This window comes from Leucopleurus acutus, assembly GCF_964270905.1.
Source record: "Leucopleurus acutus genome assembly, chromosome: 12".
Taxonomy (NCBI): Eukaryota; Metazoa; Chordata; class Mammalia; order Artiodactyla; family Delphinidae; genus Leucopleurus; species Leucopleurus acutus.
Genome location: NC_139154.1, coordinates 17,634,555 through 17,661,391, shown reverse-complemented (window position 1 = coordinate 17,661,391; position 26,837 = coordinate 17,634,555). Strand labels below are relative to the sequence as shown.

At 59.0% G+C, this 26,837-nt stretch overlaps 1 protein-coding gene across 1 annotated transcript in view; it reads left to right on the top strand.

Annotated features, from left to right (window-relative positions):
• FAM178B (family with sequence similarity 178 member B) overlaps nt 1-22,789 on the top strand; it is a gene marked incomplete at its 3' end in the record, with an annotated part of 80,787 nt that extends 57,998 nt beyond the window's left edge. The window contains exons 12-15 of the mRNA XM_082852105.1: nt 7,701-7,826; nt 20,870-20,947; nt 21,256-21,408; nt 22,757-22,789. Of these exons, the coding sequence (XP_082708231.1) occupies nt 7,701-7,826; nt 20,870-20,947; nt 21,256-21,408; nt 22,757-22,789 (390 nt within the window). The remainder of the gene's footprint in view (nt 1-7,700; nt 7,827-20,869; nt 20,948-21,255; nt 21,409-22,756) is intronic.
• Between the last annotated feature and the right edge of the window lie 4,048 nt (nt 22,790-26,837).

The window sequence follows — 26,837 nt, the reverse complement described above, 5'->3', positions numbered from 1 at the left end:
ATCCGCTGGGGAAGCCCGGCCGGCTCCTCCCGCTTCTTTTCCCGAAGGTTGGGAGCCTCAGGCCGGCGGAGTCCAGGTGGGTCTGAATTTTCTGCTCACATCCTTGCATTCGACGGTTACTTTTTGCACGCCTGCTATGTGCTCGGCCCTGAGGATAGAGCAGTCAGCTGGGAGCAGGTATTACTTTTTCAAAATATTGCGGTAAAATATACATAACATAAAATTTACCATTTTAACTTTTTTTTTTTTACCATCTTAACAATTCTGAGGGCAGAGTTCTAACCGTTTTGAAGTGTGCAGTTCCACAGTCTTGTGCAACCACTGCCACCATCCACCTCCAGAACTTTTTCATCCTCCCGGACAGAAAGTCTGAATCCGCTGAACACGACTCCCATTCCCTCCTCCCCAGCCCCTGCTTATATAACTTTTTATAGTTGGAAAAACAACGAAGGTGAAAACGAACACTCCTAAATGAACACTGCTCGCCCCCAGTGACCCTTCTGCCCCATGTCAGGCATTCTTGGGGCAGCAGGGGAGGAAGTACCTTCTTTCCTCTACCCTCTGCTCTCCAAAAAGCTCCAACTGCAACCGCCGTGCAGCTCAGAGAGCAGTAGTTCAGGGGCCCTGGGGGCAGCATGGGTCACAGCCAGCCCGAGGGCGGGTGGCAGGGGGCTTGAGAATGCTCTCACCGGCCTCCCCCCACCCCAAGGGTCTCCCTGGAACCCCAGAGGAGCTGCTGGGTGCAGCTGAGCCGTCCAGTTCTACAGCACGAGACAGGCAAGGCAGTCCCGGCGAAAGGCTGCGTCTCTAGTCGCTGGAGGTCCACGGGGCAAGCCCGCGGCCAGAGCGCTGAGAGGATGTTCTGGGCGCTCCTGGGGCTGGTGGACCACATGGCTGAGTCTGAGAGGCCACGATCGCAGGGCGGGAGCTCAGAAAGGTGACCGCTTGGGTTGGCTCATCTAAGCAGGCCCGGCCTGGCTTTGCCCTGGCTGCCCCCTCTGCCTTCCATGCTTTCCCCAAGACTTAGGACGGCGTGAGTGTCTTCTCACCCCAGTTCCAGCTGAAGTGTCACCTTCCGCAGGAGGCCTTTGCTGACCACCCAGTCCAAAAAGTGCCCTGGCACCAGCACACTGTGGAAGTATTCGTGGTGCTCACCTCCTGATATATTTTTATTTGTTCAGGGTCTGTGTACACACACACACACACACACACGCACATGCACACACACACACACACACACACACACAGCATCAGCAGCTCCTTGAGTGCAGGGACCAAATGGTTTCTGCTCACTACTGCCCGTCAGCTCCTAGCACAGTACCTGACACACACAGGACCTCAGCACACACGTGTGGGCTGAAGGAACCCAAGGTTGAGTTCCCGGGTGTGCAAAGGAAGGTTCCCCAGGCAGAGACCTCGGGAGGGCAGGAGGGGAGGGTGGCCTGCTCAGGGGTCACTTCACAAAGGTGAGAGCCTAATGACAGAACATCTCTGCGAGAAAGAGAACAGAGGGGCCAAACGGTTAGGGGCGGGGCAGGCAGAGATGCACCAGCGAGGACAAGACAGAGTGATCCCAGGAGGCTCCCGGGGTGGGGGCAGCCTGGTAGACAGGCTTTGGTGTTGACCCGAGTGCAGCCACCGAGCTCCTCGGAGAACCCAACACATGTCAGCAGAGCGGAGGTGAGAGGCCAGAGTGTCGAGATCAGGAAAGGCAGGACTGGCTGCACGTGGTGGGTGGGGGTCGCCGCCGTCTGTCCGGCAGCGCTTGGCAGTGATCAGGAAAACACAGGCTGGCTCGAGCATGAGGGTCAGTTCAAGGCTTGGGGTTTTGTTTTGATTTGTTTTTTATTAGCCAGAGCCTACGCAGGGGAGAGTGCGGGGAGCGTGATGAGGGCCAGAGAGTGGCGAGGGGAGTGGTGCTGGGGAAGAGCTGGGTGGTCTGGCCTGCCGGGGACCTGGAGGGGAGGCGAGTGAGCGGGGCTGGTGGGGGCGGGGCGGGAGGATGCCTCCCCCAGGGAGAGCTGGCCTGGGAGCTCCCAGTCCGTCTGGCGCGGAGTCCAGCCCTGCCCTTGTGGGTCCCAGCTCCAGGGCCGTCCCACCACACCTGTCACCCACCTGCCCGCGTGCCTGCCGTGTGTTCGTGAGACCCCAGCCTAGCGCCTCCTGTGTGCCAGGCTCTGCACCGGGAGATGACCTCGGAGGAGAGGATGTGAGCGTGAGAGAGGCAGGCCGAGGGCCCCGTGACTGACTCTGCCCGAGGGCAGCGAAGTGGCTTCCAGAGCCGTCCCGAGCCAGGTCTTGAAGGGCGCGTCAGTGCTCGTGCGGCAGGAAGGAGAGAGGCTGCAGGCGGGCCAGGCAAAGCTGCGCCAGACCCGCGGCGGCTCGAGGGGCAGACGGGCGGCTCGAGCCTGCCCGCTGTCCTCCTGATGTGCTTCCCCGTCCCCACTGCAAGCCCGCGGCCGCTGCACGGCCTCCTGCCAGGTCTCTGGGCCGCAGGCGCTCCCCTTTCCAGTCAGGCCTGCCGGGCGGCTCCTTATGAGACACGCCTTCAGAGGGCCACCTTGGCCCTGCAGCCGCCCACGTCAAGCCCCCACGCCCCGCTTTCCCCACACCTCCTCGACCACGTGGCTGCCTGGGCCCTCCTCGCGGGCCAGCCCAGCCACCCTCTGCACGTGGCTCTGTGCCTGGAGCACTTCTTCCTTTCCACCCGTTACATCCCACCCGAAGTGGTGGCTCTAACGTGCTGCAGAGCATGGCTGAGCCCCGGTGCGGGACAGATGGGGAAACGGAGGCAGGCACGGTTAGGAGACTTCTCAGGGTCACGCAGTGGGAAAGCCGTGGAGCCAGGATGCAAACCTAGGTGCCTGGGACCCCTGCAGCGTGCCGTCTCTGCTTCTCCAGCCCCTTCCTTGGATCCTGTTGTGGTGACGGCCTGGACCACACCTGCTGCTTCAGCTGAGGTGCCCGGCTGGTCCCTTGAGCTTTGGTCCTGGCTGGCGGATAGGAGGACAAGGGCCGGCCCTTCCTTCATCCATGCATAAGTGCTTGATAAACCTTAGCAATTGATTTACCGTGAAGGGGACTTCAGTGGTTGAGAATTGGCTCGTTGAAGGAGAGGATCTGGGGTGAGTGCCCAGGCAGCGGGTTCTCAGGGCACCGCTGGGCAGGAGGAGTCCCTGATGCCTGGATCGCTTGGTTCTCCATCTCAGACTGCAGCCGGAGGCCCCAGGAGCAGGTGCTGAAGAACTGAATTTGAGGGACAGGACTTCTGTAGGTGGTCGAGATGCAGCAGCCCCAAGTCTTGCATCTTCCAGGAGAGCCTCAGGTTCAAACTGCTTCCTTCGTGTTGTTCCTGCAGATCATGGGAATATCCCAGAAACAGCAGGGTTTTGGCCCCAAGGCACTAGTGTGCTCCAGACACGGCTCAGGGCACTGAAGATACAACCCTGAACAGCGTTCATTCAGTCTCCTCCCCTCATGAAACTCAGCGGAGACAGACACAGGCACCAAGAGAGAAGTAAATCTTTGGCATTCCAGATGGTGATAAGTGCTATGGAGAAAAATAATGCCAGATAAAGAGGAGGGGGAGTGTTGGGGGGATGCTGTTTTATAGGGGTGAACAGAGAAGGGGACATTTGAGCACCGACCTAAAGGAGCCACGCAGGTTTCTTGGGGAAAAGCATTCCGGGCAGAGGGAACAGCCAGTGCAAAGGCACTGGGGCAGGCAAAGGCCTCTTAGGTTGGAGGCAAAAGGAGAGGCTGGTGTGGCTGGAGCAGAGGGCTGAGGGTGGGTAGGAGGAGCTGAGGTCAGAGGTAAGTAGGGACTCAGGTGGGGGCTTGACTTTCATGCCAAAGTGGAGAGCCACTGGAAGGTTTTGATTAAGAGGAGGGACATAATCTGATTTTTAAATTTTTTTACAATTACACTGGCTGCTGTGTTGAGACTAGACTGTTGCGGGTGGAAGGAGGCAATTGCAGTAATCCTGGCAACAGCTGATGGTGGTTTGGCCTGGGGAGATGGCGGCGCACGCAGTTGGAGAGCAGTGGTGAGATTCTAGGTGTATTTCCCAAGTACAGCCAGCAGGATGTGGAATGGGAGAGAAAGAAGGCGAGGAGGCCTCCAAGACCTATGCAGCTGGCAGAATGGAGAAGCCCTTTACCGAGACAGGCAAGACACAGGTGGAACAGGTTTGGAGAGAAATCGGGAGTTCGTTTCTTATCCCAGGCCACCTCTTACAACACAGCAAGCCTGCTTTGTCAAGCCACGCCTTCCAGTTTGGACATTGGAAAACACGGGCTTCAAATGGCCAAAACCAAGGGAGACAGAGTTTTGCATCTACTATGGAAAGGCCAGCTGCAGACCTGACCTGCTATTCGTTCATTTGCTCATTTAACAAATGCTTATTAAGCATATACAATAGTTCCTGCTATCCGCGGGGGATACAGTCCAAGATGTCTAGTGAGTGCCTGAAATGATGGATAGTACTGAAACCTATATATGCTATGTTTTTTTTCCTGTACATACCTACCAATGATAAAGTTTAATTTATAAATTAGGCACAGTAAAAGATTAATAACAATAATAATGAAATAGAACAATTATAACAATATACTGCAATAAAAGCTACATGAGTGTGGTCTCTCCCCATCAAAATATCTTATTGTATAAACTTGATGCCTTTTTCATCATAACTAAGCCCTTATCGTGCACTGTGGCCATAACTTTTACATTTTGAGATGCAGTAGCAAAACCAGCATGGGTTTCTTTTTCCTTCTTCACAATTTCACGGATAGATTTGTTCTTACTGTAGATCTTAGCAACCTCAGCATATGATTTTTTCCCCTTCCTTCTAAAGTCCAGAACTTTCACCTTGTCACTTAAAGGAAGCACTTTACGGCTTCTCTTTGACATATCTGAATTGCCAGCATCACTACCCTTGTGCGTTGGGACCGTTATTAAGTAAAATAAGGGTTACTTGAGCACAAGAACACAAGCACTGCAGTACTGCGACAGTCGATCTGATAACTGAGACGACCACCCAGTGACTAACGGGGTAGGATCTGCTGGGCACAGGGACGTTCACATCCGGGGAGGAACGGAGCAGGACTGCGCGAGATTTCATCACGCTACTCAGAAGGGCGCGCGCGATTGAAAACTTACAAGCTGTTTATTTCTGGAATTTTCCATTTCATATTTTCGGATCTCGGTTGACCCACGGGTATCTGAAACCGTGGAAAGTGAAACTTCGGATAAGGCGGAACAACTGTGCCATGTGCCAGGTGCTGTGCGAGGCTCTGGGGACACTGCAGTGACCCAAAACTGTCCTCACGGAGCTTACGTTCTAGTGAGGGGCAGGCGACAAGTAATAATAAACATAACAAACAAGAAAATTACATAGCATGTCAGAAGGGGTGCTTGCTGCCGGGTAGATGGGCGGGCAGGTGTGTGTGGGGGTGCTCACTGGGAAGGTGGGCCCGGAGGAAGGCTGGAAGGCGAAGGGGGCAGCCACGCAGTGTCCGGTCAGAAGGCCCAGGCAGGGCACAGGCTCCAGGGAACAACAGGGGCCACCCGGGGCCTCGCAGACATTTAAGATGCTGGCCTTCTCCGCTGGGCCGATAGAAGCAGCTGCCGGAGTCTGAGCACAGGAGGGACCGCCGTGTGGACAGTTGCCTCACCGGAACTGTCTGCCGCCTCTTGCCGGACAAACCGACAAGGCCAGTGGAGGCCTGCCTTTTTGGGTGATCATTTGCTTCTTGCCTGGGGACGTCTGTCCTAACAGGCTGAGCGTTTGCAGAGACAGCTCCCAGCGGTGGGGGTAAAGTGGGGAGGCGTGCTGGTCAGAGCCTGGCCCTGCTAGGACCCACGCAGCCCAAATAAGTCCTGACCGCGCGGAGAAGGGTGTGTCTCCCAGGGAGGGGATGACTGCGGCTGCCAGAGCTGGGAACAAAGGAGAATAAGCAATCAGAAGGCAGCAGCTTGCCGTGCTGAGCAGAGTGAAGCTGTTTTCACAGAGTGAGAGGAAAACCGTGGGAGCAGCCAGCCACTGCTGTGTGCTCCCCGGCCCAGCCCGGCCCGCCCAGGGCTCCTAGCAGGGAGGGTCCCAGCTGGGGCGGGGCTGCCTGCCGAAGGGCTGCTTCTGGGGGCGTGGGCTGCAGAGCCCGCTCCTGTGCTTGCACAGCTGTGAGCCCGGAGCAGGCAGGGCTGTTTTGGAAACTATCGCCAGACTTGGAAGGCCTGAGCAAGGCGGCACAGCTCTGGTGTCGGTGGAGCTCTAGATGGTGCCTCTCTTCGCCCAGAACCTTCCCCCTCTCTCTCTCCCTGCCTCCTGCCCTCCCTCTCTGAAGGGATCAGACGCTAGGCCAAGAAGCCCTGGCCCCCTTCCAGGAGCCGAGGCCCCGGGCCTGACTCCTCGCCCTCACTCAGCCCAGCTGCTCTTGTGGGCTTTCTAAGCCCGTGGCTGGCCGAGGTGCTGAGCAGGTGTCTGCGGGTGAGTCAGGGGGAAGAAGCCAGGTGTGCCAGGCAGGGCTGGGCTCGAGCAGGGAGCTGGCCCAGAGGCTTAGCCCTTGCCCTTTGGGCCAGCCTCCACCTGCTACATCTAAAGACACGGCGCCTCTGTGAACTCCCCTGGCCCAGCTCTTTCCTTCTGCATCCTCCCTCCCCAGGGTTACAGGTGGCCTCAGAGGGGCCCAGGGCTCAGAGACTGCCTGCCTCCTGAAGCCCCGGCCGTGAGTTAGCTCTGGGGCAGCTGGTGGTCCTTGCTGGGGCCCACCCTAGGCTGCCCAAACCAGGTGCAGGGGCTGGGTGGGAAGGAGTGGCTGGATGCAGACACCTGGACTTCTGCAGGCCACGTGCCCCCATTTGTTCAGAGATGGGGGGTAGGGCAGCTAGCAGATTGGGTGATACAATACATTAACCAAAGGGCAGTGTGTGCACCTTGCGGGGAATCCCATTCCAACAAAGCAACTGCCTAAGGACGTTTTTGAGACAATCAGAGAAAACTGAACACAGGTGTTTGATCGTGTAAGGAATTCTTGGTAATTTTGTTGGGCAAGAGAATGATGTGATTATGTTGGGGAAAAAAGTCCTTATCCTTTTCTGTTTGAAGCTCTTTGTGGGTAAAATGATACGGTGTTCGGATTTGCTTTGAAATTCTCTGGAAGGAAAACGGCGGAGGGGGGCTGGGGACGACGAGTGCAGTCATCGTTCACGTTCACAGAGATGAGCAGGGAGGTAGTTCCCAACCTCTCTCCTTTCAGGAGCGTTGAAGACGCCCGTGGTGAGAAGTTAACTGACAGCAGCGGGCCAGCAGGCCTGAGCAGCAGCTCCGGGTGGGAGGGTCTTGTCCTGGGGCAGAGGAGGCCCTCTTCTGGTCTTGGTTCTTCCAAGCCCTGCGTGTCTGCTCAGTCCCGGGATGGGGGCTAAGTCCTCCTCATTCACTTGTCTAAAGGACGCATGCCCTGCGAGCATGAGAGCCTCTTCTCCCGGGAAGAAGGGGTGTGCTGGTCTCCATTTCACAGATGGGGACAGGCTCCGAGAGGCCACATGGCTCCCAAGGGAAAAGGTGGCCCCAGGTCGTGGAGCCAATGGTCTGGCTCCGGAGCCTAGGCTCTGACCCATGCCTGCCAGCCGGCGTGTCCCGGCCATGCGTCCCCGAAGTGCCCCAAGCACTCGTGAGTTATGGCCGCCCTTCTCTCCCCAGCTGTCCTCGCTCAGGCATCTCCTGAGCCTCATGAGGCCATCAACCCTGGGGCAGTACCTGGGCCCTGAGACCATGCCGCCCGGCCAGGAGAAGCAGCCAAAGGCCAGTGCCCAGCTAGACCACAAGGTGAGCACCCAGCCCCTGCCCGCCTCCGCCAAGGCACCACCCCAGGGTAGCAGGGAAGGCTGGGCTGTCCACAAGGCACAGCCTGGGGGCCTGAAGGCTGCCCGTCCCGAAAGCCCGGGGCCTCGGGGCAGGGCCCAGCCAGCTACTCCCGCCCATCTCCCCAGAGCCTGTGCCCCTCACGGAGGCGCAGTGGGCACAGGCGTGCAGGCTTGTGAGTTTCGCTGTGGCCTTTGCGGCCTGGCGTGGCTTTGCCAGCCGCGTTAGAGAGGACGCAGGAGCTGCAGCGCTGGCGAGGGGAGTGGGGTGGGAAGGGAGTGCCCTAAAGGAGAAGCCCAGCGAATGTTCAGATGCACGAGGCCCCATGTTTCCTGCGAGTGGAGCTGGGTGCAGCTCCCTGTTCCTATTTCCCGTGGTCCTCACTGGGGCTGAGTCCTTGGCCTTCCCCCAGTTCTTCCTAATTGACTTTCCAGACGTCGCCCAGCTTTCCTGAAAGCCATGCTTCGGCGTCAGTCAGGGGCGACAAGGTACCCCAGAGCCTGCCGGTTGTGGGGCTTGGAGTGGTCAGGCCTCTGGCCGCCGGGGGTGAATGTCAAGCGGGGGGTGGGGGGGGTGGTGTAGGGGCTTCAACCTGGGAGTCCCAAGCCTGGCTCCCTGGGGAGCTGGGGGATCGAGCTCAGTGAGCTCCCCCATCCCTGGGGACTCAGGGATGAAGGATGCAGATAGGCATCCTGCTAATTTAGGAAGGCGGTAGTTCCAGAAAGCTCACCCGGGGGTTGGATGTTGACATCCAGAAGGCCAGCCTTTGGGCATCATTCTGCAAATCAGATATAAGTGAATTAATTACAATGAATACAAATGAACTGCTAAGAAGATATGACAACCCCCAGGTGTACGCTCCTCTCCTGGAACTCACAGGAAAGGTTATCTCTCAGTTGTGCCTAATGTCGGTGAGCTTATGTGAGCTGTCCCCCAGCCCTGTTCCCCTTTGCCGGCAGTTTCTCGTGAAACTGGAGCTCGTTACAGAGGCTAAGTCTGGGTGTTCCGGGGGCTCTGCAACAGAGGTGGGGTCAGCCCCTGGGGGTGGTCCGTCTGAGCAGGACACAGGTGCGCAGGCCCCAGGTCTGGGCTGGGGGAAGGGAAAAAGAGAGAAGGGGAGGGGCGAGAGAGAAGAGGTGGCTTGCGTCTGGTCTGACCAAGGAAAAGCTGCCCTCCAGGCCCCTGGGGCCGCCTCTGGACCTCGCCTCACAGTCTGGTAGCAGATGTGCCTTCACCAGCCTGGGAAGAGAGGGGAGTAAGCGGGCTGAGGGTATCCTTTTATATTTGAGGACTGTTCTCGTGCATGTAAAGGAGGCTGTGAAGTGTCAACCCCGGTCGGCTGCATATTGGAAATGACCCATTTGGCCTGGAAACACGTGGGGCCGGCGTGTCTTGGCCGGGTGCTGGTCCAGGGCAGCAAAAGAGGCAAGTGAGGCCCGGGCAGCTCTTGGATGCCTTTGCTGCAGCTCGAGCCCGCTGGGATTGATCCTGCTCCGAGGTAGCCAAGAGCAGAGAAGGGATGTGGAGGGGTCGGGCCGGTGCGGGCACAGGGCAGCAGTCTGCACAGCGACGCGGAGCATCCTGTCCCCCTGGGCCAGGTACTCTCCAGACCGGGAGGGCCGGGTGGGGCAGACGACTGGACTTCCGCAGCCCAGCCCCACTCCCCGCTGAGCCCACGGACTCCTCGTTAGGGCCCAGGCGTGTTTCATCTTCAAAGATGATCGGGCTACTCACTGGCCGAAAAGAGCGGGGGCGTCATCTGCCCTGCTTTACAGGGAGTGGTGGTCTGGGCTGGCCGAGCCTTTTATCCCTAGAGCTCGAAGTCTTTGCCTTCTTTCTGCTTGGGGTGCAGCGGGGAAATTAAGGCCGGAGTGAGGTTGGCCTGAGGCGACCCAGCCTGGAGGAAATGGGGACAGGCCCTTCCCAGCATTTGGGGCAGCCCTGCTGGGCCCCGCCCCCAGGCCCCTCACTCCTGTCTGGGAGATTTCCTGCCAAGACTGCTGGGTCGCAGCCCTCCTCCAGCTCTGCAGATAAACACTTCTGCCAGCCTCCGCTCCCCGCCCCCCCTCCTGTCTCTGCCTGGGGCCTTGGCCCAGGCTCCTCCCTCCCCCAGGAAGCTCCCAGCCTTCTTCTGGTCCTGCCTTCCCCGGAGGCTGGGTGCTCCCTGCCCGGGGTGTGACTCCTCTCCTCACTGATCCCGTGGCTTTGCAGTTGCCCCTTGACTTGTCTGTCTCCCCAGCTAGACTGTGGGCACAGCTGGTGTCTCAGCATCGCGTGCTGTGTTGGGCGCTAGGTGGTTGAATGAGGGCACAAATGAATGAATGCAGTTGTAATTCTCCTGCTCTGAACTCTCTCCTTCCACCCCATTCTGGCCCTCCCACCCCTCTGCTGGAAAGCACCCTCCCTCTGCGCGCCCTCCACCCTCAGACCAGCCTCTGTGTACAGGCCCCCTTGTCTCTTGATGTCCTTGTTTCATTAAGGCTACAAGGGTTGATGGCCTGGGGTGGGCGGGGATGTCTCAATGCAGGCTTGTACTCTGAGAGTTGGCCTCCAGGTGCCTCCCTCTGGCCCATGGGTACCTATTCTGCAAGAGGCCAGCTCCTTCCCGGGCCTCCGTGCGTGTGTGAGGCTGTCTTTTCCGCCTCTGTGCAAACATCTTGTAACTGGACTCCGTATTTCGCTGTCTCCTCAAAGCGACGAGCTCAGCCGTACAGCCCAGAACCAGGGGTTTCCTGGGGACGTTCTGTTTTCTTTTAGCTGACTTGCCTCAACCATATTTGCCCAGACTTAACTCATTTTTATCGAGATGACTGTCTTGTTAAACCTCCGTCGCGTGTGACGTTCCTGCCGGCCACACTTCCCTACCCTTCCTGACTCCTCCCTGGCCTTCTGCCGCATGGATGCTACAGTGAAGGAATTTGGGGCTCTGTATTTCCCCTAGGGATTTGGAAGGTCTGTAGAAGCAGGATCTTTATGGTAGGGTGGAACTTTTCCCCCAGTTTGGTTAAATTTGGGAAGTTTGAGGAAGTTAACCATCTCTCTTTCCATTGTGTGGAAAGAAAACTAAGGCCACGGAGGGGGATGTCCCAGCATTGGGGCTGCACTGAGGCACCCGCCGGTTCTGTCTCCTCCTCTGCCCCTTGGGCACGCCCTCCTCAGAGCCCGACAGTGCCCTCACGGGACAGACAGCCGGGGACCCACGGAGGGTTCTGCATCTGTGATGGGCCCTGACCCCCCAGGGCCCAGCCGCAAGAGGCCACCCCACCCAGACTGAGCCTGGCAGCTGCAAGGGGCTCCCATCGGCTTCCTCACCCTGCGCACGCCTCCCCACGCACGTGGCCTGTGCTCCCGTCTGCGTGCTCGTGAGGCTTGTTTATAGGAGAAGTGCGTGTGTGAACAGGGAAGGGGCGGGCTGTGCTCTGGGCTTGGCTGAAGCTCGGGTGAACCCCGCCCTGCCTCACAGATTCCTCTGAACTCACGCCTGGCGTCTCTGCACATCTTCTGCAGAGGGCACGGGACTGCCGCGCATGTGTGTGTGTGCACGTGTCCTGTGCGTGCGTGTTGTATGTTGTGTATCTTTACGGTGTGCCCGTGTGTTAACAGAGTTGACAAACAAGTTTTACTGCTTTTGCTCCTGCGCTGGCCTGTCCCTGTGTCGGGTGACCCTGCCGAGAGCTGCCTTACGTGACTGGGTGTGGTTGGGGAGTTGGGGGCTGCCCTCCGGCTCTCTGCGCCCTGCGCTCTCCCGCTGCCACTCGACACCAGCAGGGGGACGTGGACTCCCTCAGGCTTGGCTGGGGCACAGGCTCCTGGCCCTCGTGTCACCCAGAAGGACAGGTGGAGCAGGAAGCCCTCCCTCTCCCTCCACTCCCTGCCTTCTCCCCTGAGCTGCCTGCCCCTTGCCCCACACCTTAGGGAGAGCCACGCCCACAGGGCTGGGGGCCTTGGTCAGGCCAAGATTAGGGGGACTGGTTTTGAAGAATGGACAGTGGCTATTGAGGACCCCTGAGTTCCTCCTCTGGCTAGGCTGCGTTGGGTTCCTCCTCACTTCCTCCAAAATGAGGAACAGCTGACACCTTTGGAAATAAACTTCGAAGAGGTGACCCCTGGGGAGGTGACCTCTGGGTAGCTGACCCTAAAGGGAGATCCGTGCCCCAGATACACATCCCAGCCACCTGAGTGGCCGCTGAGCCCCTCCACAGTGGGTACCTCTGAGCGTCTGCAGGCACGTGGGGCCGGGGGCCCAGGCCAGCTTTGATTGACTCCCAGGAACTCTGGCTTCTTTGCAGGTGTGCGAGCAGGGCTTACAGTGATGTTGCTGAGCTGGGGAGGGGAGGCTTAGATTCTGCAGGCGGCTGTTGTTGAAGCCCAGCCAGCCCGAGTCCTCGGCAGCTCTGGCCTGCCCTCTGGCCTGCCCCCCCCCAGGCTCAGTCCTCCTAAGGACCCTTCAAGGGTCCCTCCCGTAGACACCGTCCTTACCCCGTGCGGGTGACTCACCTGCTTCTGCCCCAGGACCCCCCTGCCTCTGTCTCTCCATCCTTCAGGTCCCCCTGGACAACTCTGCGATCGTCTTTCTCCCATTCTTTCGTAGGAATAAGCGAACCTGAGTGCCTGTCACATCATATTCAAACCCCCCCATCCAAGGCCTGTGTCAGCTGGCCCTGCTTCATCCATGCGGTTTTTCTCCTGTGCGTCAAACCACTCCATTTGATTCCAAGCAGGGGGTGTCTTTCCCAGAAACCCTCCATTCTCAGGCCCGTGTCTTTGCCCTGCTGGTCCTCCTTCCTGGCGATGCCAGGCCTGTCTCTCCTATCCTTGGATTATGGTGGTCATGACCGTCTGTTCACTCAGCCAGTGGCTTGGCCACACATTGCTTCACACACCTGAACAGAGTCGCCTTTGAGGGTTGGGTCCAGGGTCTGTCTCAACCACATGCTTCCATTAAAATGCCTGCCCTGAGCAGGTACAGTCTGGTGAGGGACCTTCTCCCCCCCACACAGCTGCACCCAGCCCCGCCCAGCAGCCTCGGGAGTGTGGGTGGGGGGAGCAGTGCCCGCTTGCGGGGTCTTAGTTTCCCGACCAGGGATCGAACCCAGGCCCCAGCAGTAAGAGGGCCGAGTCCCAACCACTGGACCACCAGGGAGTTCAGCAGTGCCTTCTAGGAGCCCTGTGTAAGCAGCTTGGGCTCAGCTCCCACTGTCACACACCTGAGCGGGGAGCGGGAAGGGTGTGTGAGGCCCCTCACTAGCTGTCCTCAGCCTGGAGGGGCAGTTGCCAGACAGACCATGGCCCCCTCAACTGCTCTTCTGCTCACCGCCTGTCCTGTCCCTTCTCACCCCGTCTTTGCCAGGACCCTGTAGTGACAGAAACACAAACACACGTCCCAAGAGGTCCTGGGACGGCTCATCAGGCTCAGCTGGACCAGGGCTGAGCAGTGTCGTGAAACTGCAGTGTCGCTCTCTGCATGTCTAGGCTCTGCCTTTTGGTGCGTTCGCAGGCAGCTTTCCCGCTGCTTCTCAGACACCCCGGGCTTATTTCCTTCCCTCTGCAACCCTAGCCAGGGGGAAAGAAAGAGCTTCTGTCCTGGATCCTAACAGAGTCCCAAAGTTGAGTCTCGTTGGCCTGGCTTGGGTCATGTGTTCACCTCTAAGCTAATCACATAGCCGGGCGTGAAGTGAGTGGCCAGCCCAGGTCACACATCTTTCCCTGGAATCCGGGCTGAAGTCCCCACTGTGCGGCACCTTGGCCTGGGTGTAGGGGACGGGAGGCTGGGACTCGACAAAGGAGGGGGCAGGACCCTGGGCACCAGGAAGCCTTAGTGTCCATGACATCCCTCTGGTCTTCAGCCGTGGGCAGAGGCCTTGTTCTCTAACACCCATGGGACGTATTAGGAGGGCAGTGCTTCCCCGGGCACTGGCCATGCCAGCGCGCCAGGAGACAATACAGAGAGTGAGAAAGATAAGAAAGAGAAGGGAGGAGGCCATTGCTTTTGAGGAAATGGCTTTTGAGGAAGCCACCGCTCCACGGGGCCCCTCCAGCCCCCGCCAACACCCTGGCTGGTTTCAGGGGCTCCCTCCGGCTCTGGAATCCGCGTACTGATGTGCACGTGCACACCCAGGCGTAGATTCTCAAACACAGGCACCGAGAATGTTGTCCCTCTCTGGGCGGCAGGCAGAGCTGGGCTTCCGTTCCAGATCCCCCTGGGGTCAGGGTCTCTAGTCCCAGCTGGAGGAGCAGGAAGGGCCAGCCAATCCCCCCCGCCTGTCAAATCCCCCCTGCCCACCCCCCCCACCCCGCCCGCCATGGCCAGCAGGAAGCCAGAAAGGAAGGGTGGGCTGGGTGAGAGCGCTCCAGCAGGGGTTTGCCTGCAGCCCCTCGGTTCCTCCCACGGCAGACATGGGAGGGGGGCAGATGCGCTGAGGTAACCCCCTGCAGCAGGTCCACAGGAACAAAAAGCCCTTGGCCTTCCTGCTTTCGTCTCAACTGCATCTCCTCCCCACCTGGCCCCGCTGTGCCACGGCCTCCTAGTTCCCTCCCCTCCTCACTACCAAGAGCAGGGGCCAGGGCTGCTCAGGGTCCAACTCCAAGTTCAGGATAGAGTTTAAAAAAAGAATACCTCTGTCCCTTTCAGGTGAGTTCAGGGTCTCAGGTCTCTGAACCCACCTCCTCTGGGCAGCTAGAAGAGCAGGTGAGGGGCTCATCTTCTGAGCTACCTGTGGAGGGGGACCCATGCGGGGCCCCGAGGTCCTCTAGCAGCCTCAGCAGAGACATCCCATCTCTCCGCCCCGCTGGGCCCTTGAGACAAACTTTCTAGGCAGTGGCCATTCCCAAAAGCTGAGCCGGAAGCGCTGGTCCTGTCCAGATGCTGCCAGCCCGTCTCCCATCAGCCTGCTCCGTGTCTAGGGCTCCACCCACCCCCACGCCTAAACAGGCACTTTCATTTACAGAACTGAGTATCTGGCCTTGCAAGCCCCCGGGGTGAGTCTGGCAAGTCCTGCCTGCGATGTCTGTTCTCTGGCCTCTGTGCCCTGTGCTTCCAGGGACCTGGAAGAGGGGCCGTGTCACCATGTCATTTCCTAGGGATGTGGGTCATGCGTCCTTGTCACTTCCTCCTCTGTAGGACCTATGACAGATGACCTGTCCTGGTCAGAGCCACTTCCATACTCAGCTTTCCTGTGGGCACAGCCCTCTGCTTGCTGCTTTGGTGCTTGCCAAGATCAGAGAGTGCAACTTGGAGCAGGAACGGCCTGGGCAAGGGGAATAAATCTTGCACTTAACTTGTGGGGCGGAAGAAGTTAGGAAGAAACAGCACCTAGAGATGGTGGCAGGTGTCACGCTCCAGGACAGGTCCAGACGGGGTTCCCCTAAAAAACGCGTCCCCTCTCCCCCTGAGCCCTGGTGGACACACTAGCCAGATGAGCTTCAGTCTGTCCCCAGTCTGAGACTTTTGGCCTGGGGCCTGCAAGTAGCCCTACCTCAGGATTACTCATGACAGACTATTTCTGTTGTTATTTGCCCAGCCGGTGTGTGATGGAGTACCTAGACCATGCCCTGGGGCTCAGGCCTGCTGCCCCGACTCTCCTCCCCAGGGGGGAGCCTCAGCCTCTCCCTGTCCTGCCTCTAGCAGGCCCTGGGGCCCTGGCTGTGCAATGCAGAAGGGCCTTGATCTCTCTCCAGGGTTAACTCCCCTTTAGGGAGCATGAGCGCGCGTGCAAGCGCACACACACACACACACACGCACACACACACGCACAGCTTGTTCACCTTAAGGGAGCACGTACAGACATTTGCATCGGGCCTAACACTTAGTGGAGATGGTCATGCAGTCAGGGGACCTCTCCAGGCTCAGCTTCCACATCTACTGAAAGTGAAGGTCAGCAGGACCTCTGTGGGAACCCGCTGGGTCAGGGCACTGTGCAGTAGTGCTGTAGGGTTCAATTTGATAAAAGGAGAAAGGAAGGAAGGAAGGAAGGAAGGAAGGAAGGAAGGAAGGAAAAGAATTCATCAGGGCCCAGCTGTAGCCTTGGGTTTGAAATGGCCCAAGGCGGACCAGCGCGGCTTCACTCTTTCCCAGGCTTCATTGGTTCTAGAACTGACCTTCAGCATGTGTGTTTGCAGCGAAGTGTCTCTGAGGGAACAGAACCCCTGAGAAGACCCACACGTGGCAATGACAGGACTATGGCAGAATTCTCCTCCTGGACCTCCAGGCCTTCCAAATGGGGCCGAGAGCAGCCCAGCCAGGCTGCGGCTGAATGCAGGTCCCCCAGGACAGGACCCCTCCCAACCCCAGAGCCTGTGAGCCTGGAGAGGTGAGACCAAGGGAGGCTGCCCTGGGGTCCTGGCATCCCGGGCGAGGAACCGGACAGCAGCTGGCCTTGAGGGCCAGCTTGCCGAGCGGGAGCCGGCGACATCTGCAGTGTGAGCCCCTGGGCCCCAGCAGCCTGGCTGGAAGGCTGTGTCCTCTGATTCAGTGTGTCCTCCCCAGCAGGTGTTCCTGGGTCAGCCTTAGTTCTCCCCCCACCCCCTCCCCATGCCCCACAGCAGCTGCCCCAGAGCCTGGCTGGACCTGCTCCCCCAGGACCCTCCAGCCAAGAGCAAGACCCACCATCCCCCGCCTTCCTTGCACCCCCTCTGCCCCCCACCGGGCTGGCAGCCTCCAGGGAGGGGCTGGGTTCGAAGGGTTGCCTCGGGTGAGCCTGCGCTCTTGGTCGGAACCGCGTTGGGAGAAACTATTATGTTCTGGCCAGAGCGAGTGGCTTCCTGGGAGATCCTCTCCCTCCCCCTCTCTGCCCTTTCTTAGCATAAATAACCCACCGCCAGCTCCCTTGGCATTAGCTGGAGGGGAATTTTTCTAAAGGATGAAGTTCCTGGGAACCGTCCACCCTTTTTCCCTTTCGTCTCATGACGAAAGCTCTGTACACCAAGACTTGGCTGGCGGTTCCCGGGTCAGAACTAGCTGGACCAGAAAAGGAGACACTGGCCTTCCCCTCCCCTGGCCCCTTCGCGGGTGACAAGCCCAGTGGGCTGTCCCTTATCTCTCTGCCGTGTCATCCTTCCCCAGGGAGAGGACGGTGCCCCGTCTCCAGGCTCTAGAGCCAGGAGGGAGGCATCCTGCACAGAACTTCTCAGAAAAGTCTGTCTGCCAGACTCCAGGGAGAGACCCGGAAGGTGGAGCTGCAGGCCCCGCTGGCAGCAGCGGGAGGGGACCGTCCTTTCCTGTCGGCATTGGGTTCGGGCACGTCCCATGCCTCAGACTCTGCCTCTCCCCAAGTCGTGGACTGAGGTTTCCTGGCCCCGTTTCCCTTGGGGGCTTCCCAACCTCCACTCACACCCCAGTCGGGAGGTGCTGGGTGGCCTGAGCTGGGGAGCACCCGTTCTACAGACGAGATGCCCAAGCTTGGATGGATATAGCCCCCGCTCAAGGTGTGCCCCTGCACTGCTCACTAACCCTGAAGCCACCCGGCACCCTCCCCTACACCCATACATACCCCCACCCGCCCATAGGGACTTGGAAGGGGCCTCAGACAGGAGGAAGGGCCACCTTTCACTGGCCCCGCCGATGCCTGGCCTCTTTCCAGCCTCCCTTTCCAGTATCTTGAAAGAGAAGACAGAGCCCCACGTTTCTGTGGTGCCGGCAGGACAGGAGCGGGCTTGCTGAGTTCAGGAACTGGTCACAGCACAACTGGAGCAGGAAACGCAGCTCTCACACCTGGCTGTTGACTGAGCGTCCTACCCAGTCTCCCGCCCGGCCCTGCCGGGCTCCTGGGCCAGCCCCTGCCCTCCCCACCGGAGGAAGTTTCCAGAGGACGGAGACCCAGGTTCAGCCTCCCCCAGCCTGCTAGAGCCCCAGTTTCTGCTCATGGTTTGCTTCTCTGACCTTCACAGAAACAGGGCCTGGGAGAGGAGGGTTGAGGTGCAGGAGAAGCCTGGCGTGTCCCCGGCCCCGCGGTCTGTCCCTTTGTCTGGATGAGAGCGGAAGGACCCTCTCTCACCTCTCCTCTCAGTGCAGAGACCGCGGGGAGGAATGGTTTGGGCGACTCTGCTGATAGCGAAGCCCTATTCCCCAAAGAGGGGAGAATGCTCCCAGCCCTCCTTCCAGGTAGTGGGCACGGTTCCCATGCACCCTCACCCGCCCTTTGGACGATCGGCTTATACAGTGTGGTTAACAGGGCTCTTCTTCAAAACTACCTCTTCCTTCTTGCTATTCTCGTCCCCACCCCAGCCCCCCCCCCAAAAAAAAACAAACGTATTCAGAATAGTTTCCCTGGGATTTTCCCTCCAGATTCAATTATGGGAATCGGCATTAAGAATGAAGTTGTGAAACCCGTACACACGTACCCGCTCTTTGCTCTCAGTAAATCCCCGCTGCACAGGCTTTCCTCCAGGGCACTCCTCAGATCCCAGGCCCACCCTCACCACGCCCCCCTCCCAGGAAGATACATTCTGCAGGGGAGGGGAGATCAGGGGGCTGGGGGCCTGGCCAGGGCCTCCACCTGAGCCCGCGCCCAGCGCCTCCACGCCCCCTTCGGTTGGGGGAATGTTTACAGGTGAAAGGTCCTTCTCTCCCCTCTGCCACAGCCCTCCCGGGCTTTCACACCCACCCCGCAGACAGGCCCCCCCTCCCGGCCGCCAACCGACGGCTCCATCGCCCTGGGATATTTTCTTTGGCTTCCACCACCTCTCACCATCAGCTTGCTCAATGCCCCTCTCTCGAAGAGGGTGCTTCCCAAGGTCACGTCCCTCTCCCCTGCCCCGCACCTACCCCAGACCCACCTGGGCTCAGTCGTTTATCGTTGGCATTGTCTGGTTTAAAATTAATTAAAAATTTTGTCATTATAGTCTGATTATGTGAGTAAAGCACACACATTGTAAAGAAATTATCTTAAAGAGAAAAAAAAAAAAAGACGAAGGAGGAAGTGTAATCCTTCTGAGAGCCGCGTTTTCACTTCGGTGGATTCCATCCCAACGGATTCCATCCCCTGCTTCCCCCAAGTGCCCCCAGTCTGTCCTCCACAACCCAGGCTCCCTGCTCCAGAGCAGCGTGGAGTGGCCTCCACTGTCCACTGTCTGGTCCCTCTGCTGCCAGCCCAGTCCCCAGGGCGCCCCTCTCTCCCCGCTCCAGTCCAGCTCGTGCCCCAGCGGCGGTCAGTCCCCCGGCGAGTCCTGCCTCTGCTTCTTGCATCAGTCCGGGATCTGTCTGGTGGTGTAATCTTGGCTGTGCCCCACCCGCACAGGGCCACCTTCACCTCAAATCTTACGGCTCCTTTGAGACCTGGTTTAGTCACTTCCTCCCTGAAGCCCTCTCAGCTGCACACCACCACCGCTCCCCCGCCCTCCCCAGAAAAGCCAGAAGGACCCTTTGTCCTCCTGGTCCACGGGAACGCTGGGGCTCAGTATTCAGTGTCAGTAACCAAATGATCGCCTTCCTGAAGCATCTTTTCCCGTCTGACGTCTGAGTGTGTGTGGCTGTGTCTTAGTCAAGGTACACTGTCTAGCGCACAGGCTTGAGCCTGCTTTAGGGGGTTGGGACGGCGGGAAAGAGCCGTTTGCCACGACTGCAGAGTTCAGGAGTTCCGACTGCCGTGAGCCTCCCGAGGGCAAGGCCAGGCTGGGGAAGGGGGACCCAGCAGGTGGACCCTGCTCACAGAGGCTGGATCTTCCCCAGCCCGGGGCAGCGCCGCCTGGAGGCACACCCAGTGGGCCCCCTGCTTTTCCCCACTGCCAGGTGGCATGCCACCCAACCCGGCCAGCCTGTGGTATCAGCCACCTGTGGGCCTCAGCTGCTGTGCTGAAGGACAGGCTGGGTCCTGGGCAGGGCAGGTGCTGCTGGAGGAGGGGGGCCGGTGGCCTGTGGCCTCAGGATTTTGCACGTGGTGTTTGAGCTGGAGAAGACTACACTCTAGAGTGTCTGATGCCCTCAAAAACCGTTCTAGCTTCTGCCCTAAGGAGGCTGCTGGGTCTGTGCAAAGAGGCCGTGACCGTTTCTGGGGCACCACCAGGTGCTCTAAAGGGGGAGGATGATAAGGGCAGGGGAAGTGGGGGGACAGGGGAGCCTTGGCTGGCTCTGAGCTCCAACCCCATTATCACCAAGCTGGAGCCCTGCTGGCCATCTCTAGAGCCTGCCTCTCCTCCCAGCTCAGCCTCAGGGCTGGTTATCTGCCACAGGCATGATGGTGGGGTGCTTCCTGCCACCCTTCCTATCTTAGGAGGAGCCTGAAGGGGACAGAGCAGCAGGCATCTCTGAGTGGGGGAGGGGTATGCCCACTGAGTGCCAGGAGCAGGCTGTCTTCACAGCAGGGGCCTCGCCTGCCTTTGGGGTGGGTGCTCCCCGTACTTCGTTTTCTCTGCACAGCAGGTGAATGTCTCATAAATGAATGGGCACCAGCAGAGTCCAAGGGCACCCCGGGATCTAACGTAGCCTCTGATCACATAGAATCGGCCTTCGTCCTGTTTTCACCCCTTGGTGTCCAGGGGGCAAGAGCGAGGGTATGAGTAGGTGGGTAAGGTGGGCGAATGCTCAACCAGACCTCCTGCCCTTTGCCCCCCTCCCCTCGCCAGCCTCCTCCGGTCAGCACGGTGGGAGTGTCTGGACTGAGCTGCACATCTGTCTGTGCAGGGGTGTCCCCCCGGGCTGAGCTGGGCACCCATGGGGGACCCGTGTACGCATATAGTGGACAGTGGCATCTGGTCACAGTGCGCACAGGCGTGGGTGCCACAGGGAGCAGAGCAGAGACCTCGGGGACCACAGACACCAGGCAGAGCTCAGAGTGGACGGGCCCCTCTCGCCCACGGGCTTTCTCCTCTGGAGCCCAGGATGGGGCTGGGTGACAGTGTGGGTTTCTGGATGGCAGAGATTTCTTCCTTTTCTGAGGCGGGGGAGCACGGTCATTCCTCAGGGGCAGAGCTCTGAGTGAGCGGGGCCCTCCTTGAAGACACCTCCCCAGACACTGTCACAGAAGCCCAGGGCTGGGCCGGAGCTGCACTCAGGGAAGCCTGTCTCTCCCCAGGTCTGCTACCTGTGTCACAGCCTCCTGACGCTGGCTGGGCTGGTGGTCAGCTGCCAGGACATTACTCCAGACCAATGGGTGAGTCTCCCAGGAGGCTGGGCTGGGGCCCCTGGGGGAGGAGCCCAGCCCGCTGCCAGGAACTGGGAAGAGTGGGAGGCTGAAAAAGAAGCAGGCCTAGGGGAGCCGGCCTCGGCCTCCTCCCAGCGACCCACCAGGCCTTCCCAAGGGATACTGGCCCGTGCCCCCGGTTACCCCGTGCCTCCCCTCCCTTTCCTGCCTGACTTTTGGGCAGTCACTCAGACCCGTCCTCCTCTTTCTCCAATTTTGTGCTCCCCTCCCCGACTGTGGCTGCCGGGCCTGTGCCCCGCCCCCCACGGCCTCTGCAGGGAGAGCTGCAGCTGCTGTGCATGCAGTTGGACCGCTGCATCAGCACCCACATCCGGGAGAGCCCCCAGGCCATGCACTGGACCACACTCAAGGACCTGGCTGCCCAGACCTACATCCGCTGGCAGGAGCTGCTGGTCCACTGCCAGCCCCAGGTGGTGCCCACACCAGCCCCCAGGCTTGGGAAGGGAGGGATGTGGTCAGGCGGCTGACCGGAGCCCTCAGTGTGTCCGCCCCCTCTGCAGCTGCCGGGTTCCTGGCTGGAAGATGGGGGCAGAGGGCAGTGCGGGGAGACGTGTCCTCGGTGGGCCATCGCCATTCTTATCGAGAGTCAGAGGCCCCGTGTGGGAGTGCGGGGAGGGAGGCACAGCGCAGGCGACTCCAGGGTGAAGGCAAAGAAAAGCTTCACCCTGGAGAGGGAAGAGCCTGGGCCACAGGGCCGGTCTGTCGTGAGCTGTGCCAGGAAGGGGCAGCAGAGGCACCAGCTGTCCACCCTCTGCCCAGTTGTCCTGTGGGCCTGAGGCTGGCCTCCCACTCTGCTGGGGGGACGCACCCAGGCTGCCCTGGTCCCTCCAGTTTTTGTAGCAGCAGCACTCACGCCCCTGACTCCCTCAGACTCCTTGGGTAATAAATACTCATAGCTAATGTTTACTGAATAAAGACCCTCTTCTACTTGAATCCACGTAACCTCCATGAGGCAGGTATTGTTATGATCCCATTTCACAGATGAACAAGCTAGCCAGAGTCACTGAGAGGTTAAACAGCTTGCCCCATCATGCAGGCCGGGTCGTGCAAATATCAGAACCAGGGCACAGAACCAGCCTGACTCGCGAGCCCGCACACTTAGCACAGTGCAGCCCCCGCTCTGGCAGCCTCCCTTCTGGCCTCTGTCCCTTCCTCCAACAGGCAGCCCTCCCACCCCTTCGCCCCCAGCCCTGGACGCAGATGAGCTGGGTCTCGTAGAAACTCTTTCTCCAACCCCCTTCCCAATGCTCCCGGGCTCCCAACTTGCCTTTCCTCTGACTCCCCTCCGCTTGTCCTTCCCCCGTAACCTCTGACCTGGGACTGACACATCAGCCACAGGCTGTGGCTTGGGTCTCAGATTTCACAAGTCTCTGAGAAAACTGGAGAGCAGACCTCATCCTCAACCCCTAAGGAACTAGATCACACTGGTCTCTGGTGAGAAGCAGGGTGTTTGTCATGAAAAGAGGGAAAAGTGATCCGTGGCCTGGCCGAGCCAGGGGGCAGGTCCCACCTTCCTCTCACAGCGCCCTGCGCCTGTGAACAGGGAGTAGAGAGAACGGAGGCAGAGCTGTGGTTGAGTGGCCCGTTGACCTGCCACGTCCTCACCTGGACTGGCAGCCCCAGGAGCCCTGTGTCTCAGCATCTGGCACGGATGAGGCCTTAGTGGAAATTCAAGGGATGCTGGAGCGCCAGGGAGCGTCACATCGGTGGGCCCTACCTGGGCCCAGACCGTCACACCCTGCTTTCTCTTTGCCACAGACCCAGTACTTCAGCCCCTGGGAAGACATCTAATGGAGCAGGGCAGGGGTGGCCCAGTGCTCCTGGCCCTGGCAGGAAGTGAACATGGCCCAGCTGCCTGGAGGCGTGAAGAATGGAGACCAGAGGAGGACCAGCCAGCTGAACCAAGCACCTGCCTCCCCCGCTGCCCTGAGCCCCCTCCGGGCGAGGATCCTGCCTCTCGCTGCCTGGCTCACCTCTCAGCTCTCCTTCCCTTCCCCACCGTCTCCTCTCCCCGAGACCTTTGTCTCCAAAGCTCTGGTTTTCCTGGGCTTCCTGGGTCCTCCGGCCACCATCCTCCCCACCCTCCTTCCCATCTCTGTGTGTCCCTAATGTGAGGGTTCCTTGTGCACGCTAAAGTCTCATTTCAGCATCATTGGTTACAAGAGTTCCTTCAGTCCCTTACTGAGGGCCCGTGCTCAGCGCCCAGTTCCCTGACTTCTCGCTTATACTTTGCAGAATTCTCACCCCAGGGAGTCATGTGCCCCGCCCCACCCCCTGCAGCTGAGGGCTGTTTGCAAACCTTCAGGGAGGAGCCGTTCTGGCTGTGGCCTGAGAGCTGTCAGACACCCAGGGAGCAAGGATGGGGAACGTTTGTTTGGACCGGTCTGGGACCGGGACTCCCCACTCCCCGCTGCCACTGGGGAAGATCCGGAGTGAGATGGTAGCTCAGGGCTGTAATTGCACTTAATTCAGCTTGTTGTCGAGCTCTGAAATCAACTCCCAGACTTAGGAGTTGGGCATGGGGAGCAGTGCCGAAAGATCGTTCCCAAGACTTTTTGTTTCCCCTCTGCCTTACCCAAGATCAGTTTTGTGGGCCCTGATCCCTAAACGGGTGCTGGACGTCTTTGACCTGCTCCCCTTGAGAAGTGAGTGAGCCTTCGGTACCCCCAGGAGATCCTTGGGGATCTGCCCACACGTCCAACCCTGAGAATCCATTGCTAGTCCCTGACCCCTCCTGACTCCTTCCTGGTTTGGGATGGGGTTTTGCAGGGGCCACAGGAGGTAGATAGGAGGTAGCAGAGGAGGAGCCCTGCCCACTGGGCCTGTGCCCCTTCCTCAGCTCCACCCTAGCATCTGCCAGTGGAAGGTCACCATGGCTGGCGCTTGTGACTTTCTCTGTTTATTTGTCCCTCTCCTTCGTTCTTTCACACGACGGGGGTCAGGGTAAGGCAGGCTAAGTAGGAAACTCCCCCCACATAAAGGACCTTCAGGCCAAGTGCCTCTATTTGCAGCCCCGAAGTGTAGCCCATCGCTTCCTGGGCCTGTTTTGGAGGCTCTCGCTGGGTCCCCAGAGTGCTGGGAGCCAAGGCAGATGTATAATTCAGAGAGCACGAGCACACGGCCGAGGGCCGGGTACCACGTCTCCCTGCCCTCTCTTCCTTCGCCAGGTGAGAGGTGGAAGCAGCTCTCTGCCAGGGAGGCTTGGAGGCCCAGGCGGCTTGCCTGAGAGTTCTGGTTTCTGTTCCTGGCCACATCACAGGCCCCCTTGGCCAGGGCACCCCTGAGGCCCCAGCGGCATCAGGTAGGCCTGAGATCCTCCGATAGCAGAGCGGTGCCGAGCCACCGCCTTCACCCTCCCTCAGGGCCGCCCCTGCCCCTGATCCCCGGCTCTTCAGTTTGCTCTGGAAACCTGGAAATCACCTTTGAAATTTCCTTTCTTCGTTCTCGCAGCCAAGGGCAGAGAGGGAGTAGGGAGCCCTCTGAGTCTGAAGCAGGGAGTTTCCAGTTCTCGAAGCCGCCCCGGCTGGGCTGTGAGCAGGGTTCGAGCTGCCCAGCGTTGCAGGCTCTGGAGCCCTCCTGCCCAGGCCCGGTTCTCATGCACCGCCCCCCTCCGCCCCAGCTCCCGGAGACACTCACCCCCAGGAGAGAAATAGATGCCAGGGAGAGAGGAGGTGTTGGTGGCAGCTCAGGCCCCCCAGAGGCCTCCCTGTAACCTGAGCAGAGGTGAGCACTTTGAGGTCACCCAAGGGCGTACGGCGTCCCCCGGGACGTGTAATGGGCCCCCGCTGGAACTGGCTGGGAGCTGACCAGATCTTCTAAAACCAGTCCGGGGCCAGTTAGAGAGCCAGCCTCTAGGCCAAGAGTTCCACAGTGATGCTGGCAACTTCGCCACATACGCTTTCCAGATCCCTAAGCCCCTGGGGAAAGGCTGAGGGATATCCTGGTGGAAGCCACTGGAAAGGCAGCATCCGGGGCTGTGATGACGGATGTTCTCCTGCTTCCTTTGGCGAGGGTGGTAGGGAGGGGCTGGAAGGGAAAGGCTTCCCAGGTGGACGGCTTTGATAACTCTCCTTTAGGAGGAAGTGGAGAGAGGAAGTCCTTTTCCTATGTCCCCACTCCCCTCGGTCCCCAGGCCCTCAGGCCCCTGAAGGGTGGCTGACCCAGGCTTTTTCATTTCCCCCCTGTGGGGTGACAGCAGCTCCTGACTCCCTTGGAAGTTGGCCAGACAGTGTTGACTACAGAACCCCACTGTGACCCCTCAGCCCCGCCCTCACCCCCCCTCAGAAAGCAGCGTCAGGAGAGCTGGAGTTCACAGGAGGGGCACCATGGTGCATGACCAAGGTGTGGGAGTGAGGGGGGGCCTTGCTTTCCAGAGAAGACTCTTGGGTCCATCTCTAGGGGCCGGACTGAGCTGCCAGTGGGTCCTCAGAGAAACTCGGGGGACATTTAGCACATCTGCCTTTACTTGGCCACACGTGGTTGAACAAATAGGGAAAGTAAGAGGGTCTGTCAAGGCCTAAGGCCTGAAAAGTGGATACCTTCCATAGAATATGATAGGCCCTGAGCAGGCTTGACATACCTGTACACAAGCCTTTTTTTTTTCCCCCCCGGTATTAGTAACTTTTTTTCTTCTTAATTTAAGACCCAGGAATCCTCTTTTTTGACCAGTTGTGCTTTTATTTTAAAGCATGAATCATGAACAAGTAGTCATGCAGGAAACTTGATCCCCTGCCCGCCCACCCACGGAAAAGGCCAGCGCCAGCAAGGAACAGACCGCAGCAGAAAATGAGTGAAGGTGGAAGAGGGGAGCCGGCAAGCTGCAGCCTTAACTTTGAGGAGCGTTTGGGAGGGAAGGGCTCCGGAGTCTGTTAGCAGGAACCGAGCAGCCGGCCTTGAGCGACAGAAGACGGTCACGGCCAGTGAAACCAAACCACCTGCTGAGACTTTCCACTAGGGCTGTCTTGCAGGTGGGGCTAGGAGCTCAGGTCTCAGCCTGGTAACCGTCACACCTAGAGGTGGGTGGGAGGTGAAGGTGAGGAAAAACAGCAGGAAATGGAGTGTTTGTGGCCTAAAAGTTATCAGGATACCCTGTGACTTCGTGGAAAGACGGGATCAGGAGTCCTAAGGCCTGATTTAACATTCTGACCTTGCTCATTATCTATGTGAGTTTGGGCAGGATGCGTAACCTTTCTGAGACTCATTTTATCTATGGAATGGGAGAAACAATACCTACTTTGGAAAGGGTGGTCATGAGGGCAGAGTGAAGGCAAGTTGCAGAGTGTGAAGCACAGAACAAATGTGAGGGGTACCTGCCTACTGATTTACATCCACATGAATAGACGCAGGGTCTAACAGGAAGAGGGGGGTCACTCATCTTCCTCCCTGTCAGCTGAAGCAAAGCCTTCCCTGCCCACCCCATGCTAATTAACTGGCTTGCCCCCTATCTCCAGCATCTCCAAGGCCACAGCTTTTCTTTTTTTTTTTTTTTTTTTCTGGTGGAAAGGAGCTGGGAAATGTGGCTTTGGCCAGCGCGGGAGAAGGGGCCTTTATGTATACCAGCAAAGACCCAATTGTTACTGAATCCAAACTGGGCTGCTTTTCCCAATTATCTCCATGACTCTTCTGGTCTCCACTTTTCTGATGCCAAGTTTTAACCCAGAACAAAAGCTCCCATCGGGACTGATTTATAATCCAGATCTGCTGACGGGGCCCTAAAGTGTCCCTCCCCTCCAGGACTGCACCAGGCATAAAGTCACCACCGCAGCCTCAGGGCCTCCAGTCTCTTCACCTCTGCCCTTTGCCCCTAGCCAGGAGGTGGCATCTGTCTCCGGGTCCCGGT